Raw genomic sequence first — 19,772 nt, 5'->3', positions numbered from 1 at the left:
GTCTTCCCTTTATCTTCCTTCCTTCCTGAGCCTACATTTTATGCGGTGCACACACTGGACAGTGGGCACATTTACTAGCTTTTCGTCTGAACCTTTGAATTCTTCCTAAACCCACGGTTTGGCTCTTCAGTTTCCAGAGAGAAAATGAAAAGGCAGAAGATAGTGTAGATTGTGCTGGTTGTAATTTATCACGGTGACACAGACAGATCCTCCGTTGATGACTTGCGGCTATCAGATCAGCCTGATGAATTGCTGATGTGGGACTGCCCAGACCTCTGTGGGCGGCACCACCCCTGGACAAGCAGTTTGGGGTTGTATAAGAACGTAAATTGAGAAAACATGGAAATCGAGCCAGTAAGCAGCTTTCTCTGTGGCCCCAGTTTCAGTTCCCGAGTCCAGGTTCCTAGCTGAGTTATTTCTCTGACTTAGAGACGGTCTTTGATGTGGAAGTGAAAGTCAGACAAGCCCTGTCCTCTCTGCGTGGATTTTGGTCAGTGTTTTATCACAGCAACAGAAGGGAGCCACGGCACCAGTGTTACGTAGCAATTTCCTTCGAGATAAAACCTTCCATCTTGGAGCCAGGCTTCTTAAGACACAGGAGGTTTTAAAGGTGAAACATTCCATCCTGCAAAGTTAAGCTCAGGAAACAACTAAAAACCATCACGAAGTCCCTGAAACTGACCAGACATACCACCTACCTACCTCTCTTCCAAAGCAAATAATCAGTAAGGATTGCTAAAAGACACTCTTAGACAATCTAAGCTGCCTGGAAGAGGTTATCTGAGTATCTAGAAGCAAGCATCTCCAACCTGTGGATATGCCTTCAAATTGTGTGCAGTGAGCTCCAGCTCTCATAAGCTGTCACCTATGTTGCAGTGACGATGCAGCTATCTCTGAGTCCTTTTTAGCTCCTGTAAGTAACTCTAATAAAACTCATTGACTTTCCATGTTGGACTTTGGCAGCATCTTTACTACTTTGATCTGTTGTCCTTTCCCTATCTGGAGTGAGTAGACATTTGTTCAGGTCTCCCCAAGAGGAATGCCATACAACACCATGATAGGATTGGCTCTTTCCCTTAGGATAACTTCTTCCCAGTCACAGTCCCTTCTATTTCTAAGACCTACACACACACACACACACACACACACACACACACACACGTTTGTACATATGTGCATAGACATGCACACAAAATGACATGCACATTGTCTTAGTTAGGGCTTTTATTGCTGTGAAATGACACCATGACCATGGCAACTCCTATGAGGAAGCATTTAGTTGAGTCTGGCTTACAGTTTCAGAGGTTCAGTCCATTATCATCGTATTGGGAATCATGGTGACATGATGCAGGAGAGACAGCTGAGGGGTCTACAGCAGGATCAATGGGCAGCAGGAAAAAAGTGAGACACTGGGCCTGGCTTGAGCTTCTGTGACCTCAAAGCCCACCGCCAGTGATACTCTTCCTGTCATATACCCACTCCTACTCTCAAAAGGTCATACCTCCAATAATCTACTCCCTATGGGCCATTTTCATTTAATCCATTGCATTTCACTCCCTAGCAACTGTAGGCTTGTATCTATATCATAATGCAAAATGCATTTAGTCCAACTTCAAACGTCCCCATAGTCTATAGCAGTCTTAAACTTGTTTAAAAGTCCAAAGTTTCTTCAGAGACTCTTGGCAACCTTGTAACTATTATCCCTACAAAATAAAAATACAAAAGTAAATCACATACTTCCAGCGTACAATGGCACAGGATATACATTACCATTTCAAGAGGGAGGAAACGGAACAGAGTGAAGAAATACTGGACCAAAGCAAGATCAAAAACCAGCTGGGCAAACTCCAAATTCTGCATCTCCACAACTGATGTCAAAGTACTCTTCAGACCTCCAACTCCTTTCAGCTTTGTTGACTGCCATACATTTCTCTTGGGCTGGTTCCACTTCCTGCTAGAAAGCTCTCCTTGGCAGGTATCCCACAAGTCTAGTATTTGGGATCTCCAAAGAAATCCTGACTTCACCTGCATAGCTTCACACAATGGCCTCTCTGGGCTTCCATACAGGGCACCCCTGACATATTCCTGGCCTCAGTGGCTTTCCTTAATTGGGGAAGGAGATTTTATAACCCCTGTCTTTATCCTTGACTCTAAAGCCACATGGCCAAAGCTGCCAAGTTCTACTTCTTGCTGGAGCAGGAACATGGCCCCCTTATTCAAATACATTTCCACTAGGTTTCTGTTTTATATGGTTTCCTTCACTGCCTAAGCTTGGCTGTCCTGGAATTTGCTCAGTAGACCAGACTAGCCTGGAACTCAGAGATCCAACAGCCTCTGCCTTCCAAGTACTAGAATTAAAGATGTGTACCACCATGCCTGGCCCTAAGCTTTTCTTTAACTCCTTTTTACAAATTAGAAGCTTAGCTGGGTGGAGTCCTTTATTCCACTTGGCACGAGGCTCTTTAATCTGTTTACACTTCCTGGTGCTCCTTTTCTCCTTCAGCTGTACCCTTTGTATATTTTCCTTGCTCAGCTTGCTCTTCTTCACCATAGATCTCCATAAGGCTGACCACTAATAACCACAGTACACAGTCATCGCTGGGCTATTTTGAAATCTCTTCTATAGATGCAGTTAATTCAAAATTCTTCGATTTAGTCTCAGGCAGAAGAGCAAAAAAATAGTCACAATTTCACCAAAATATCAAAAGAATGATCTCCAGGCCACATTTAATATTCTTCTCCTCTGAAACCTCTTGTGTACTACTAACGTTTGGTAGTCCATCGGTTGGGCAGGTCTGCCCTTCTCAGTCTCTGGACTTACATCCTTGAGGTGGCTGTTTTGGCTAGGATGTGTCTGCCAGTTGCTGGGGGTCGGGAGGAGTGGGAGCAAACAGAGCACTGCTATCTAGTGTCTGTAAGGCTCTGTCTTCACACTTATAAGACCCCTAAGCATTAATCACCTGCTGGAGGGATGCAGCTGAGGTGTCAAGTAGACCACTGAAGATCAAGAATGTTCAAGCATCTCAGCAGTGATTGACAGAGAGGCAGCTGCAGAGGGTGACCGACTCCTTGAGCCTCAGGCTCTAGACTACAAGCACCAGGCTTAAATCTTAGTGGATGAGATCCCATCCTGATAAGCAAAGGTAGGGCGACATTTCTGTCAGCATTTCATTGCCTGACTCGAGACTCCTGCCACTTGCACTTCGGTCTTGTCATTCTACACAGCTGACTCTGCACAGGCTCCTCTCCCTGGGGTGGTGACAAATTAAATTCTGGTTTCCTGGTGGCTTGTGGCTGTTCCCTATTCTATTTCCCTCACTGGTAATCTGCAACAGTGATTCATGCTGAGCCACAGCCTCTCTGGGGGGGGGCGGGCGGCGCCCGGCTTTAAGCCGCACAATCCCAACAGACAACCATCAGCACACTACAGTAGGTTGTACTGCTAAGCTATGCTGCTCAGTTGGCGAAGTGGAGTAAATACATAGCAACATCTGGCGTTTTCAGTTTATGATAAGTTTAGCAGGATGTAGAGTCATTTTAAGCGAAGGAGTGCCTGTACTGTGTTTACAATTGCAACTATTGAACCATCTCCGAAAAGCACTCAATTCACCAAGGAACATTTGGAAACAAGTAGCTGAACATAAAAGCACTCAACTGAGAAATGCCTTACAGACCAAAGTGAAGAATATATCTGAGGCCCAATGGGTAATAGTTTGTGTGGTGGTTTGAACAGGTATGGCCCCCATAGACTCACTTGTTTGAATATGCTTGGCCCATAGGAAGCGTACTATTAGGAGGTGTGACCTTGCTGGAGCTTTGCTGGAGGAATGTCACTGTAGAGGTGGGCTTTGAGGTCTAATATGTGCTCAAGCTACACCCAGTGTAGAAGACTCAGTCTTCAGTTGCTTTCAGATCAAGATGCAGAACTCTCAGCTTCTCCAACATCACCTGCCTGGACGCTGCCATGTTTCCCACCGTGATGACAATGGACTGAACCTCTGAAACTGTAAGCCAGCCCTAATGAAATGTTTTCCTTTATAAGAGTTGCCTTGGTCATGGTGTCATTTCACAGCAAAAACAAACAAACAAACAAACAAACAAACCCTAACTAAGATAGTTTGTAATTGCAAAATCAGAAGTCTCCAAATGAAATTCTAACTCAGAAATCACTTCCCTCCGATTGTCTCCCAGAATCCATGCCCCTCTCACAAATTGCTTTGATGTGTCTCCTCCACATCTGTCTATAACTTCCTTAATTTTGTTCAGATACCCGACTAGTCCCCGTAAGTGCTATTATTTCTTTAAGAGCTCATACCTCCTTATAGGAGCTTATAGAAGCTTATAGCTGCATATGTATTATAAATGTAAACTTTGGGCAGGGCCAACATCGAGAACTCCCTGGGCAGAGGTACTTTGTGCAAAGCCTAATGGCTGGGGTTCCATCCCGGGGATCATAATGGAAGAAGAGACTCTTGAAAGTTGTCCTCTGACCTCCAGGTGCACTGTGGCATGTGAAAGTGTACATGGAGACATGGTATGTAGATGTAATAAAAACATAAAAAGAAATGTAAAAAAGTAAATGTAATAAAAAATGTAAAAAAAGAAATTTTTTTCTGGAAAAACTAAGAATTTTAAAAAAGATAATACCAGCAACTAGTCATAGAATAACAGTATTTGGTGGAGAGGCACACGATCCAGGATTACCTGATCTATTTCAACCTCTACAATTCTACAGTTTGAAATCTTAAATGGCAAAAGCAGGTGGAATTAACCAGAAAGGGACCCATAGGATTTCTCTGTGTACTAACACAGTCCATGAAAAGGCTCAAAACAGGAGTCTGAAGCCTCTTAAAGCTCTATCTAAAATATTTGCAATAAAAGACTGGATTATAATGTTATCATACAATAAAAAGCTAACATTAGAGATTGTCTTAGTTACTGTTTTATTGTTGTGAAGAGATACCATGACCAAGGCGCCTTATAAAGGAAGCATTTCACTGGGCACTTGTTTACAGTTTAAGAGGGCTAGTCCACGTTCATCACAGTGGAGAGCGTAGAGGCCAGCAGGCAATCAGGCATGGCAACGGTGCTGGAGCGTATCTGAGAGTCTACATCTGATTTATATATTGCAGGCAGAGAGAATGTAAGACTGGGCCTGGCTTGGGCTTTTGAAACCCTAAAGTCCACTCCCATTGACATACCTCCTCTAACAAAGCCACAGCTCCTTCAACAAGCCTCACCTACTCCTAATTCTGCCCAAACAATTCCACCAACTGGGGACCCAAGCATTCAAATACATGAGCTTAGGGAGGCCATCTTATTCAAAAGCACTATAGAGATTTTGAGAATTAATTAGAAAATATACTGTTACATTTGGAAGTTTAAAAAGCAACACTTTCAAATAACTTCCTTTGTGGAGTTAAACCTGAAACTGGAGGTGTGATTATATAACGGAAATGGAGTGAGGGATAGCCCCTTACCTGAGCTGCAATACCAGATAAGAATATCGAAAGAAAAAAACCAAGGCAGGTACCAAAGTAAACCTGTGGCTTTGCACACCTAACAAGGGAAATTAGTTATGGACTCAGGTCATAGGTTTATTTTCTAGGGTTGCTGTAGCTGTCACCAACAAGGTGACACAAGAATACAGCCACTGGATTCTCATGGTTCTGGAGGGTGTAGCTCAACAGCAAGTGTCATAGTCTGACTCCTCAATATTGTGGAGAAGCCTTTCTGACATTTCCTCTGGTGTTTCTGACATTCCCTGGGGTCTTAGGGTTTCTGATGCTGTGAAGAGACACCGTGACCTTGGCAACTCTCAAAAAGGAAAACATTTAATTAAGGCTGGGTTACAGTTCAGAGGTTTAGTTCATTATTGTCAGGAAGTATGGCAGCCTGCAGGCAGACATGATCCTGGAGGAGGATCTGAGAGTTCTACATCTTGATCTGCAGGCAGCAGGAAAAGACTGAGACATACCAGGCCTGGCTTGAACTTTTGAGACCTCAAAGTCCATCCCCAGTGATACACTTCCTCCAATAAGGCCACGCCTACTCCATCAAGGGCCACACCTCCTAATAGTGCAGTCCCTATGAGTCTATGGGGCCATTTTCATTCAAACCACCACACTTAGTTTCCCTCAGTATGCCTTGCATCTGCGACACTATCATAACTGTCTTCAAACTGCTTTTCACTCTTCTCTTCATTATGGTCACATATCCCTCTCCGTTCAGTGACACCAGTCACTGGAGTCAGGCCCTCCCTGATTCACTATAACCTCAGTTTAATTTACTTCCATATATGAAGGGAAGTATTTCCCTACTTCCAAATAAGATCAAATCTACAGTTCAGGAGACAAGGATTCAAAAGCACCTTCCAAGGAATACATTCCTACCCACTTCTGGTGTCTGGTACACACAATGCACTGCTCTTTCTGCTTTAGACCTTGCTTCCTTACTGTATGTCTTGCTTGTGGTAAACACTTAGCACAGGTAACAAGCATTTCAGATGATCCACAGATGTTGTCAGTTTTTTAGCCTTCACCCAAAAGCATTGAGCTTTTGATTGCAAGTTGTGACATCAGCTCTGAAATCTCCTTAAAAACTTTAAGGATTTATTTTTGAGTACATAGTGTTTTGCTTGCATGTATGTTTGTGCATGATGTACATGCCATGCATGCCTGCTCTCTGCAGAGGCCAGAAGATGGAACCACATTCCCTGAGGTTGAAGTTACAGGTGGTTGCAAGCTAACATTTGGATTCTGAACCAGAATCCCCTGCAAGAGTTGTTAAGTGCTTTTAACTGCTGAGCTATTACCCCTATCCACTGTGTTGAAATCTTAATAAGGAGAAACTTATTTGTTGGGGTAATATTTTCATGGACTATGTAAAGGTGTGTCTCTGTCCTTCCTCATGTACCTAGGGTATTCTCTGACTTTAATAAAGAGCTGATGGCCTATTGCTAGGCAAGAGAGGGAAGGCCCAGACTTCAGGGCAAAGATAGGAACTCTGGGGAAGAAGTGAGAGGTGGGAGGGTGGGGGTTGGGATTTACCAGCCAGACATGGAGGAAGGAAGGGAGTCGTACCTACAGGGACATAGTGAGAGGTAACAGGCCACGTGACAAACACGGATTAGAATAAACGGGTTAAGGAAGTTATAGGAGCTAGTTGGGAACAAGCCTAAGCTTTCATAAATAACAAAAAGTCTCCATGTCATTTTGGGGGGCTGGTGGGTAGAAACAGTCCAATGATACATTCTCTTCAAATGGACCCATGATAGTTAATACCAAGCAGAGCCTCTAGGCTGTTTGGGAGGTTCCAGAGGACCTTACCATACACAGGAAGGTTGAAATTACTCCACATCGATCTTTGCTTTCTGCATCATACCAGTTAGGGAGGGGACATTACAGGAGTAGAACTAATTAAAAACTTCTAGTAGGTTCTACAAAACCATTATCTACATTTGCCTAATGTGACTCTAGAAAAATGATTAAACCTGCACTTACAGCCTATGATGGTTAGTCTAGGCTTTCAATTTGATTTGATTGAAGATCAGCTAAGAGTCATGTTTCTGGGTGGGCCTGTGAAGGTACTTCCTGACGGTTAACTGAGGGAAAGACCCTTTCCTGGAGCAGGTGGCACCTTCCCATGATGGTACCTGTGTAAAGAGGTTTAAGGGAAAATCGGTACTTACTGTCTGCCTTTGCTCCTTCCTGGTGAGTGATCGTGTTGCTATCTTCTGTTGGCATTGAAACCAGGTTCTTTACACTCTCAAGATCAAATGAAGACCAACAGCTCTCTAAGAATCCCCCAGCCCTTCAGTATCAGATCCAGTCTCACGATCTGAAGAGCTTCTTGGTTTTCAGCCTCTCCAGTGTGAAGACAGCTATTGTCGGACTGCACAGGCCATACCATGTAAGCCAAGCTAACAGTCCCCACTTTGTAATATGGTTTCATTATGTTTGTTCTGTTTCCCTAGAGAAACCTAATGCATATCCTACCAAGGGCTTCTCATGGCTGATACTAATAACACCTCCATTCTGTTACTGCAGAAACCAAGAAGGTGGGCAGTTATTGTTTCTTTAAATAACAGGTTTGATTGCTAAATTTTCATCTGTATACATCGTGTTTTGCCCACTGCTGCCCTTTCTCATTACTCTCTCTTCCCTCCTTCTCACTCCTAGGTCAGCTAATTTCTGACTAGATTCTACTGCTCTTTCTTGCTTACATTACCCTACACACCACAGCATGGGATCCTGTCTCTCTGATGCCCTTCAAGGAAGGAACCTGGTGACTGTCCTACTCTCTGATCTCACGCCAATATATTAGATCCTCATGAGAAATCTGACTTAATACTTACTGGTGGATGAACCATATGTCAACGTTGACTTTAGAAGTTACCCAGCAGGCTACATTGTATCAATTTAAGCTCTCCTTTAGAACGTAGGCCTCCACTTGAAACAAATATCAGTTTATGTGGCTGATAGCACAAACAGCCTGTCAAATGTCTAGGTCAAGGGACAAACACAGAGACATGACAAGATTTATTTATTTATTTATTTGTTTGTTTATTTATTTTTGAGTGCACATGGCTTTGGATGTTTGTGACTTTCTTCTTGACTTAGATTGCCATAAAAAAGGCCAGCAAGTTAAGTAGCTTTTACACTTCTATTTCCCAGAGAAAAGGACTGTCCCATCACCTACACTCCTCTGGCCTCAGGTAGTATAAGCAGCCATAAGTATTACCTAAACATGGACTACACACTCCTAAACCCACGGAAGGATTGAAGTGAGGTGAGATGAAAACAGAAAAACCCAAAACCAAAACAGTTGCTCCAGTCCTAAGTATAAGCATGACAACAATGACCTTTAAAAGGACCTTAATTTTTTATTAATGAAGTTGACCATTTTCAAGAAATCTTCATTATGAAGTATCAAAAATGTTTCTACCCCAAACTAAAAACTGGCTATTGTATTTAAGCTGTAGAATGTATTTTCCTTACCTTTCTTAGTGACACTTACTTTTAACTTGAATTACTGTGTCAATTGACACAGGTATCCTAGTACAGGACAGAGCTGGCTAGACAGCTGGCTAGTACAGGACATAATGGCTAGAATGGTCTCAGGCTGTGGGCTCCAAGTCCTCATTCCTTGCAATATCACCACATTGAGATGTATCCCTGTCCAGTCTCCCATGCCTGAGCTTCAGCTGAGATGTCTCATTAGCCAGGTCTTATAATTTAACATGTTCCTGTAGCTGCAAAAACATTTTGTCACTTGCCACAACACACAAGGCCAGAGTCACAACTATAAACTAGTTGCTTTTTTTTTTTAATGTTCAATGTTTGTTTCCGTAACCCTGGAAGTGAACGAGGCTTATCCTCAAGAGGTTCACTGGCCTTGCTACAGAGTATGGCAATGTGCCCAATTAACCACTCTATATGCAAAATAAGGTTCCTCATGACATTACCCAAGGTGGTCCATCCTGTGAATCCCCAGTGAAGTGGGAAACTCTGTGGTGTTCAGCTAAGGTGCTGCAATCAGACGGGAGACTTTCTTCTGTATTGGCTGGCAGCAGAGGCCAGGGTGGCAAATCTGCACAGAATCCCTCTCTTCCTGACCAGCCCTCTAGAGGCAGGGGAAGCTGAATATGCCCGTGTGAAGGTGTTTAGAGGATGGCTGCCCTCCACTCTGTCTGCCTAGGGAGAAATGCTTTCTTTATGCAGTGGGAAGAATGCTTCTCCTTTCTTTTCTTATATAGGAAATATTTATCTAGGACATGTTCTTGGATCTGCTTAGATAGTTCTCCACCCAAATAAGCTGACCACATGGCAAGATATGAGAGGAAGGAATCTTTCATGGGAGTTGGTATGTTTTTTAGGGGGAAGTAACAAGTAACAAGACACAGAGACACACGATCCTCCATAGTCTATGCTGTTGAAAAAGGACGTTTGCTTCCAACATACTAATGTAAAAGACTTCCCCAACGTACCTCTGAAGCTTCAGCATGTATTTCTTTCCAGCTTTGGTGGTCCAGACTCAAGTAGGAGAAAGCAAAGGTTGTCAGGATGGCCTGAGTTTGGTCTCAAAGGGTGAGTCAGTTGCTGGGTGATACATGCAAAGTCTACAAGCACACGTGTGTGCACTGGAAATGACTTGGACTCTTGGCACTAAACACAGTGTGGTTACAGACCAGACTGGTATTAACAACTAACGTGTGTCATTGCCCTGGATGGAGGCTAAAACAAACTAAGTAGCTGGTATGTTAAGCTTTGTAAGTGGCTGAGGACAGTTTCCCTCCACTGTTGTCCATGTTTGTTCATGCACATTTTTAGTAACTGAGAGATTACTGAAGTTTCAGGAAATTAACAGCTAAGAGTTCCAGACACCAGTGATTATCAACACTGTCCACTATTCGTTCTAAGGAAGGTCACCTGTAAGGAGGATGTCCCTGATTGCAGGGAGGAAATCCTACGGTTGCAGGGTTGACTTCCACTTGAATATTGTACACGACACACCGGTGACACCACCAAGAGCCATTGCTCCTTCGTCATTATTGCTCTCCCACAATTACAACAAATTCTCTGTGACATTTGAATTATGTGTAGACTCAGAAATCAGCAAGCTCGTATTTTTTGCAACCAGGAAGTTAAAACGAGAGAAAAAGTTGACACATTTTATGATTTATCATTTTATTTACACAACTGAAATTATTTCCTTAGTCACCTTGGTTACAAAAACAAGTCAACATGGTATGGGTTTAATAGCCTTTCTTAAATGGATCTCACAAACTTTAGTGGCTGACAGATTGCTACTTAATACTCAGTAATATTTAATATACGGTAACTTCTGCATATATGTAGATGAAAAATCTGTCTGATAGTGCTAACAAGTATAGGTACTATAACAAGTATGGGTACTTTTATATCTCAGGAACAGACAGACAAATGGTTATTAGTCAAGTGTTAATTCCCCACAGATGGGCCAGCTATTTAGACTTGGAGCTTAGCCCTTGAGAGCTACCTGCTGTAGCAATTCACCCTTACTGTGCAGGATTGTTGAATAATTTGAATTTATCCGTATTTTTGCATTTAATAAAACTATTATTAAGCACATCTGAAAAACAAAATGGGTCCCATGACTAGAGATATTTATATTAAAAAAAAAACCCTTATCACAGTGTATCTGAAAAAAATGACCAAACTAAAGCCATATTATATGCTGAAATAGCATTTTTCATCTTTCCATCTGTCTGGCTGTGTGTGCACATGAATATTACACACACTCCATAAGGCTCTATCTGGTATACTTATCTGAGCATTCTCAGCTACATAAAATGACACAACTTTTCTGTGTTTGTGAAATGCCCATAAAATATAGTATTATGACTATTTCAAAGTCCTATCACAGTGCTTGAAGTCTGAAGACCAGGCAGTGTTTTGGTAATGTGACCTTTTTGTGGGAAGTGACAGTCCATAGACAGCCAAAGAAACTTCCAAAAGCCACCCCTAAAGCCCTAGAGGAGTGCAGAGTGTCTGTGGCTATAACCATCAGTACAGAAAGACAAGAACCTTACACAGGAGTCGTGGTCAGAACGGAAGAGACCAAAACACGTACCATAGCAGCATAAAGGACGGATGGGGAGCTGATCCATGCACCTTTCACACGAGCTCTATAAGAGCCAAAACCTTTTTCTCTCCCCTCAGTAGGTGTCAGGGAAAACTTCTAATACAACTAGATGAACTGTCCTTCCCTTTGGGTATGAGCTGACAAGATAGGGATTAAAACAAGACAGACCCACCTGTCCCCGAGCATTGGATGAGCACTCTTTGGTGGGTAGGGCGTAGAGCAGAATGGTGTGCCGAGGGCAGCATTGGTGGCTCAAGGCCTCTGTTGCCAGCAATTCTGGGCCTGAAGGCCGCTCCACTCCAAATGCCCACTCTTCACCCTGTTCTGGTCAGTGGGTAGGAATCACACAGCACTGAACGTGAGATGTGGCCGAGGGCTCAACGGGGGACTGCATCTTGTGGGGTCACTTCTTTCCGGTTGCCTTGTACACAGCAAGGGCAACACCAAATCTCTCCATTGTGCTAAATCTAAGAGCCATTTAACCATGAAACAAAACAAAACATGTTCCTAAGAAAAGGCTACATACATGGTTAAAAAATCCAAAAATCTATATTCAGGATGTCATATGCTGAGCCAAGGACAGGCCCGAGGCTCCCTTCTCCTCTCCAGCCCTTAGTGGACCTCATTGGCTGCAACTACCCAGTCCTATGCTGGGCTTTCCTTCTAAACAAGGACAGGGTTTTCAACTGATGTTGTTTGTATGTGTGCTTCATATTAAAACATCCTTTGGGCGTGGTAGGTTTTTAATCCACCAGGAAAATCAGACATTTCAGGTACAATTTCTCATCCAAGTTGTGAATGGCAGACCCCACACATGTGAACACAGAGTTCGCGGTGGCTACTGATGGGCAGACCAACAGAGGTGCTACCCAACGCTAAAGGGAAAGGGGATCTAACCAGAGGCTTGGAGCACCCACCCGGTGGGGCAGGTGTGCTAGGAGGGCAGACCACCAGGAGGGAGGACCACCAGGAGGGAGGACCACCAGCTACTTGAAGTAAAACCATTTTGAAAACCAGCTAAAACAAACTACAGAAAGCAAGTCTGCCACCTGGGGCTAGTCTTGGCCAGTATGATGTACACAAAGGGGCCGGTGGACTCGATGCTCTTGGCATGTTTCTTCCCCCTTGGGAGTCCATTACCGTTCACAAAGAAATGTTAGCTATCAAATGTGTCCATTAATTTTGCCGCTGAGGGTGAAACCATCCAGTTAGCATATACACTATCATTTGCATATCTTGGAAACCCAGTGCTAGTGCCATCGGCTCTCGTGAGTGGTACAGGACTCTCTCCAGGCCAGTTCGGGTCTGACATGCCTAAAAATGAAAACAGATAATTTGTTCTGCACTGAAGAACTCAAACTTCATGTGCAGACAGTAAGGCCTTGGCAAAACTCCCTTTGATGGTTAAACCAACTTGCGCTTTCTGTGCCAATTCCATGAATGGGTTTGCATCTCAGGTTTCCAAAACAACTGCTCTAATGTGGGGTAACCTCACGTACTCCTGGTAAAGGTAATTTAGCAGAAGCTACCAATCTCAATGTCTAGGAGTTTAGAGTCTCAAATCTAAAACAGATCTGGTGAAACGCTTAACTGTTTTCCCAGGACAGTGTAAAGCATCAGCGAATGGCTGGACTATCTGGCTTCCTGTAGTGGGAACGTTCTAGGGACGCTTCACTTGTCATCGCTGCTAAAGTGGAGGAGGAAGGCTTCCTTTCCCACAGGGGGCGCACACAGGCTGCCCCGCAGCACTGTTGGTACAAGGCATGAGTGAGGACCCGTGACTCAGGAAGCATGCAGAAAGAACCTACCTTAGTTTGAAACTGCAAGACTTCAAAAAGCATCAATGAGCGAGTTAGGAAGCAGAAAAAAATTTTCAAGTATTTAATCCAAGACAAAGGAGGAGTTTTGGCAAGAACCGTATTTACTGTCCATTGCAAGGCCACAGCACCACAGACTATGTTCTTTCAGAAAGCATTGGCTCAGTATTTCGTAAGTGACAACATCGTGATGGGGGTAGGGTGCAAAGGATGTGAAAGCAGCAGTCTGGTGTCTGCCCAGGGCCCACGTGGTTTCCCCACTGCCCCACACTGCCTGGCGATGGACACAGAGCTGGAAGTGTGACTATAGATGGCTTCCACAAGGCACACACCAGCCCAGGAGCAGCCTGGGGGTACCCTAGCTATGTTATCATGCAAGCTGGGAATGCCAGCTTTCCCTGGCAAAATTTACTCCCTCCCCAGATTAGGTAAATTTAAGTAACAAAGTCAGAAGTACTATGATTTGCTTCCCAATGGCCCCTGAGAATTCTGCTCTAATCCGCTTGCTTCTCCTGTGTCATCTTAAGTTGCTGGGCTGTGTAGCAATGACACTTCTTTTCACATCCTTTGAGAAAGACATAGCTGCAAAATGCCTGAATGTATGTAAACTAGATGCAAAGTCAGATATTTACAAAGAAAAGGGTTCAGAGGAGGCTTTGGTTTCAGTGGGATCAGAAACACTCTTAAAAAGCGTTACAGAGAGTTGGGATGGTGCAGAAGGGACAGCGTTGCTAGAATCTAGTAAATGCATGTGAAATTCTACCATAGAGTTTGTTTTCAATCCATGTGGAAGGGAGGGAGCGCGGGAGGGGAGCATTGTTACAGTCCACCAGGGGCGTCTCCTCTTCCGAGAGCCCATCATCATACAGCAGTGAGTCTGAAGGGGTGGATGCAGCCAGGTCCAAGTAGTCCTGGAAGAGAGAGAAAGAGAGATGGCCAGTTATCTTTGACCCTCGGCCATTCCTAAACACACTGAGGGCTCCTTTATGCTCATGGGGCAGAGGTACTGGCTGTACCCCCTACCCTCTACTGTTTCTTGGCCCCTCTGTAAGACCACAGCCTTCATCCGGGAGGATAACACTGAGGTAAGGCACTGGGGTTCCTTTAATCCAAACAAGAGCAGAGGGCTGGGGAAGTGGCTTCTTTGCATAGTCTTGGGCCTGAAAGCACTTGCTGTGATCACATTATTCCTGTAGAAACATAATGTGCCAAGTGGTAGGTTCAGCCCAATGGATGCTTTTCAGCTTCCCTCCAGGACCTCTGCTGCTACAGGGCACAGATACAGATACAGGGACCTCAGCTCCCACGAACAGCAAATGTAAGGTGCCTCCAGCTTGTGTTATACCACTTCACTATGTAGGCAATTCCAGTGTTGTCCTGGCTCTTTCTCAACACGGTGATTTTAGCATCTATTGTTACTTCTGCTCAGGACAACCCTAAACCCACAAATCTTGGATTTTCTCAAGAAACAACAAAACTGTGTCAATGCGGTCAAGGCTGTTCACCACTTTCTCTACCAGATTTAGTGTATCGATTTTATGTTGATCCATTTGGAGTTGAGTTTTGAGCAGGTTGATAAACATGGGTCTACTTGGATTCTTCTACAGGCAGCCATCCAGTTTGACTAGCACTATTTGTTGAAGATGCTGTCTTTTCCCAGTGTATTTCTGGCTTCTGTATCAAAAGACGGGTGTCCACAGGTCTGGGTCTTCAATCTGATTCCACTGATCACCATGTCTATTTCTGTGTCAATACTGTACTTTTTTATTATTTAGCTTTGTGATACAACTTGAAATAAGGGATAGTTCTTCTACTGATCAGGATTGTTTTAGCTATTCTGGATTTTTTTTTTTTGAGTTTCCATATGAAGAAAAAAAATTGTCCTCTCAAGATCTGTGAAGAACTATGCTGTTATTTTGATAGAGCCTGCATTGTAGACTGCTTTTGGCAGCATGGCCACTTCCACACTACTACTACTACCAACCCATGGGCATGGGAGATCTTCCCATGTTCTGCTATCTTCTTCAGATTTTCTGTCTTCAATGTCTTAAAGTTTACATCATGTAAATTTCTCACCTGCTTGGCTAAAGTCATCCTGAGATATTTTTTATTGTTTAGGCTGTTGTGATAAGTATTGTTTCCCTGATTTCTTTCTTAGCCCATTTGCGATTTGTACACAGAAGAGCTCCTAACTTTTTATAAGTTAATTTCGTACCTAGCTACTTTGCTGAAAGTGTTTATCAGATGTAAAGAGTTTACTGGTGGAAAATTTTGGGTCACTTATATTCACTATCATATCATTTGCAAAGAAAGATACGTGGCTTCTTCCTTTCCCATTTGTATCCTTTTCTCCTTCAGTTGTCTTCTTGCTCTAGCTAAAACTTCAAGTGCTATACTGAATAGGTATGGTCAGAGTTGATAACCTTGTCTTTCTCCTGATTTAGTGAAAATGCTTCCAGTTTCTCTCTATTGAAGTTGATTTTGGCTATGGGCCTGCTTAAAAATGTCTTTACTATGTGTCGAAGTATGTCCCTTGTATCCCTAATCTCTTCAGAACTTTTATCATGAAGAGGTATAGGATTTTGTCAAAGGCCTTTTCCGAATCTAATGAGATGATCATGTGCTTTTTGTCTTTCAGTCTGTTTATATGATGGATTACATTTACCCATTTACCCATGTTAAACTATACCTCGATTTCTGGGATGAAACCTACTTATCACTGTGGATGTTCTTTTTGATGTGTCCTTGGGTTTATTGAAAAAACTTGGACCTATGCTTATAAGGGAAATTGCCTGATTTTTTTTTCTCTTTGTTGGGTCTTTATGTACATTAGGTATTACAGTAATTGTGTCCTCATAAAATGAACTGGGCAACGTTCACTGTTTATATTTTATATTGTGTAGAATGATTTGAAGAATATTGGTATTAATCCTTCTTTGAAATCTTGCTAGAATTATATGCTAAAACCATCTGGCCCTGGGTCTTTTTTTTGGGGGGGGGTGCGGTTGGGAGACTTTTAATGACTGCCTCTACTTCACTAGGGTTTACAGATCTGTTTCAATTGTTTATTTGATGTGGATTTAACTTTTTGAGAAAAGTATTCATTTATTTTAGATTTTCCAATTTGTGGAGTACAGGTTTTTAAAGTATGTTCTTTTTTTTTTTTTTTTTTTTTTTTTGGTTTTTTTGAGACAGGGTTTCTCTGTGTAGCCCTGGCTGTCCTGGAACTCACTCTGTAGACCAGGCTGGCCTCGAACTCTCGAACTCAGAGATCCACCTGCCTCTGCCTCCCAAGTGCTGGGATTAAAGGCGTGCGCCACCACCGCCCGGCTTTTAAAGTATGTTCTTATGATTCTCTAGATTTCCTCAGTGTTTGTTGTTATTAAGTTCCCCCTTTTCATTTCTGATTTTGTTAATTTGGCTACTCTCTCTCTCTGAGTTAATTTGGAAAAATACTTCCTCAACAGAACACCGCTAGCGCAGGCCCTGAGATCAACAACGAAAAACGGGATGACTGAGAAGCTTCTGCACAGACTAGGACACCGTCACTCAGACAAAGCAGCAGCCTACAAAATAGGAAAACTTTTTTTTTTTTTTTTACCAACTACACATCTGATAAAGGGCTAATATACAACATATATAAAAACTTTAAAAACAACCAACCCTGGATATCAAGAAAACAACCCAATTAAAAAGGGGTATAGATCTAAACAGAATTTTCAAAAGATGAACTTCAAGTGGCAAGTCATGCTGGTGAGGATACGGAAAAAGAGGAACCCTCATCTATCACTGGTGGCAGCACAAACTTGTACGGACACTAGGGAAACCAGGGTGGCAGCTCCTCAGGAAGACGAGAACTGATCTACCTCAAGATCCAGCTAAACCACACTTGGACATATACACAAAGGATGCTTCATCCTACTACAAAGACACTTGGCTCGATCATGCTCATTGCTGCTCTATTCAGAATAGCCAGCAACTGCAAACAACCCAACTGTCCCTCAACAGATGAATGGGTAAAGAAAATGTTGTACAGTTGCATAATGAAATATCCCTCCACCATTAAGAAAAAAAAAATCATGAGATTTGTAGGTAAATGGATTGAACTAGAAAAAAAAAACATCCTGCATTAGGTAACCCAGATCCAGAAAAACCAATGTGATACATATGCACTTATGTGTGGGTGTCAGCTGTTCAATCAACGATAACCAAGGTGCAACCCACAGAACCACAGAGGTTGAATACAGAGTAGAGACTCAGGGGAGAGACAGATCTCTCAAGGAAGTGGGGATAGAATAGTCATGGATAGACAGGGGTCGGGGCTAGAATGGGAAGATCAAATGGGGAGGGAGAGGGAAGAAGGAGACAAGGGAGGGAATACAGGGAGAGACGGCTAAAATTAAGGACCATTAGAGGGGTAGTATGGAAACTTAACTTAGTAGAAGCTTCCATACATGTATCATATATGATATATCAACTGAAGGAGATCAGAAGGATACAAATGGGAAAGGAGTAAGTCAAAGCATGTATGTATATACACATACACACATATGAATATGAATGGAATTGCTAAGAAAAGCATATATGTATATACATATATACACATATGAATATGAATGGAATTGCTAAGATATAAATGAAAGTGACAGACAATGGGGGAGACAGAGCCCCAACAACAAACTTCTTGTGTCACCAAATGAAGCTTCCAGAACTAGGAATGGGTTACATTTAATTGAGTTATTGGCCAAAGGGGTCCCATGGGATCTCCCAAACAACCCAGGCTACTGCAAAGACTATAGGTTTCTCATCACAAAATGTTAGCAAGGCTCTGTTGCTGCAGACAACCCCTACACAACTCACTGAACATGGAGACCTCGAACTGGTGCCTATCTAGAGCCTTCACCCCTGCAAATTATTGTTCTCAGTACTGAAAGGCTCTCAGCACACTACCAAAAAAGAAGCATAAACACCAACCCAGCTACAAATCCTTCCATCTACAATGTCCTCACAGCAAGGAGTGCTAAATCGTGGAACAAAGCTTGTGGAAATATCCAACCAATATCTGATCTGACAGTACAATTCCACGAGATAGAACCCATGCCTGAACCTACTGTTTGGGTGACAAACAACCTGAGACTAGATAGCCCAGAGACTTAGGGGGAAACTAAATACTACTATTCTACCAAAGGAACGTAGCAATAAAATGACATTCTGTTACACTCATAGATCAGTGCCTTGAGAGAAGCTTCCTTCTGCAGTAGACGAGAATAAATACAGAGACCCATAGCCAGACAATACGCAGTGTTAAGAGACCTTGGAACACGCAACCCTAAATGGGATGTCTCCATCAAATCCTTCCCCTCATGGTTCAGGGAATCCTGAAGAGGAGGAGGCAACAATGTGTAAGAGACAGGAGGGATGGAGGACACCAAGGAAACAGGGCCTTCTCAATACAGAAAGGCCAATGCACATATTAAAGACTGAAATAGCATGCACAGGGTCTACATAGCTCTGTACCAGACAGAGCCCTAGAGCTGAAAGGAGAAGTGGACACATGCCCCCATCCCTAACACAGAAGCAATCTCCATTTGACAATCATTTGCAAATAAAAATTTAGTTTTTTCAAGGAGTCTCACTGAAGAAACAAACTACTCCAGGGTAGGCTGCATGCCCAGCACGAGATGTCCAACAGAAAATGAACTCAGCCACAGTTTTGGAGGTTCCTTGTTGGGTCAGAATACATGTATGTATACATGTATGTATACATATACATCATGTACATGCACATGTACATATATGTATGTCAGGAGCCATCATAGGAGAAGCTAGTAACTAGCAGGTGATCTTCCAGAGATAACTCCGCCTTGGATTAAAAATCTATGATGGGGCTCCAGTAGGCAAGGCCCAGAAGAAATTCATTTTAGGAAAGATTCCCGCTATTAATATGCTTTTCCTGTTATTATTGAACACATATAACAATCACTAGGTATTAGCCCACCCCTTTGAGCAGACCTCTGCAGAACAATGAAGATGTACTGTCTTGTAGTGATATTATGTAGACAAATAGATGATTTCTTAATCCTTAATGATGATCCTGCAAGAATCCCTAAACTTATAGTAATTATTTAAGCTCCTTTAATAACAATGTTATTAAATACTTTCTGATAGTCAAGACTACAATGAGAACTCTGCCAGTCTTTAGTGTCACAAGTTACTTGCTTTTGAGACAGTAAGCAGGCATTCTGCAACTTAGAACACATTCCAAGCAGTTGTAGAACCATTAACCAAAGGTCATAAAAAGGGAACGAGTAGGTGCTAGGACAGAAGGAT

At 42.8% G+C, this 19,772-nt stretch overlaps 1 protein-coding gene across 2 annotated transcripts in view; it reads right to left on the bottom strand.

The window, feature by feature from the left end:
* Positions 1-10,666: 10,666 nt before the first annotated feature.
* Positions 10,667-19,772, bottom strand: part of Ret (ret proto-oncogene) — a 47,818-nt gene continuing 38,712 nt past the window's right edge. The window contains exons 19-20 of one of the 2 annotated variants that reach the window (XM_028753465.1): positions 14,206-14,353; positions 10,667-12,939 (exon numbers count right to left, since the gene is read on the bottom strand). In XM_028753465.1, coding sequence (XP_028609298.1) covers positions 12,782-12,939; positions 14,206-14,353 — 306 coding nt within the window. In that variant the 3' untranslated portion in view covers positions 10,667-12,781. Of the gene's footprint in view, positions 12,940-13,491; positions 14,354-19,772 lie in introns of those variants that run through there. The other variant, XM_028753466.1, reaches the window with a different exon arrangement.

Source organism: Grammomys surdaster, unplaced genomic scaffold (assembly GCF_004785775.1).
Source record: "Grammomys surdaster isolate TR1022 unplaced genomic scaffold, NIH_TR_1.0 125950, whole genome shotgun sequence".
In the NCBI taxonomy this organism is placed as follows: Eukaryota; Metazoa; Chordata; class Mammalia; order Rodentia; family Muridae; genus Grammomys; species Grammomys surdaster.
This window is presented reverse-complemented; position numbering and strand designations above follow the sequence as displayed.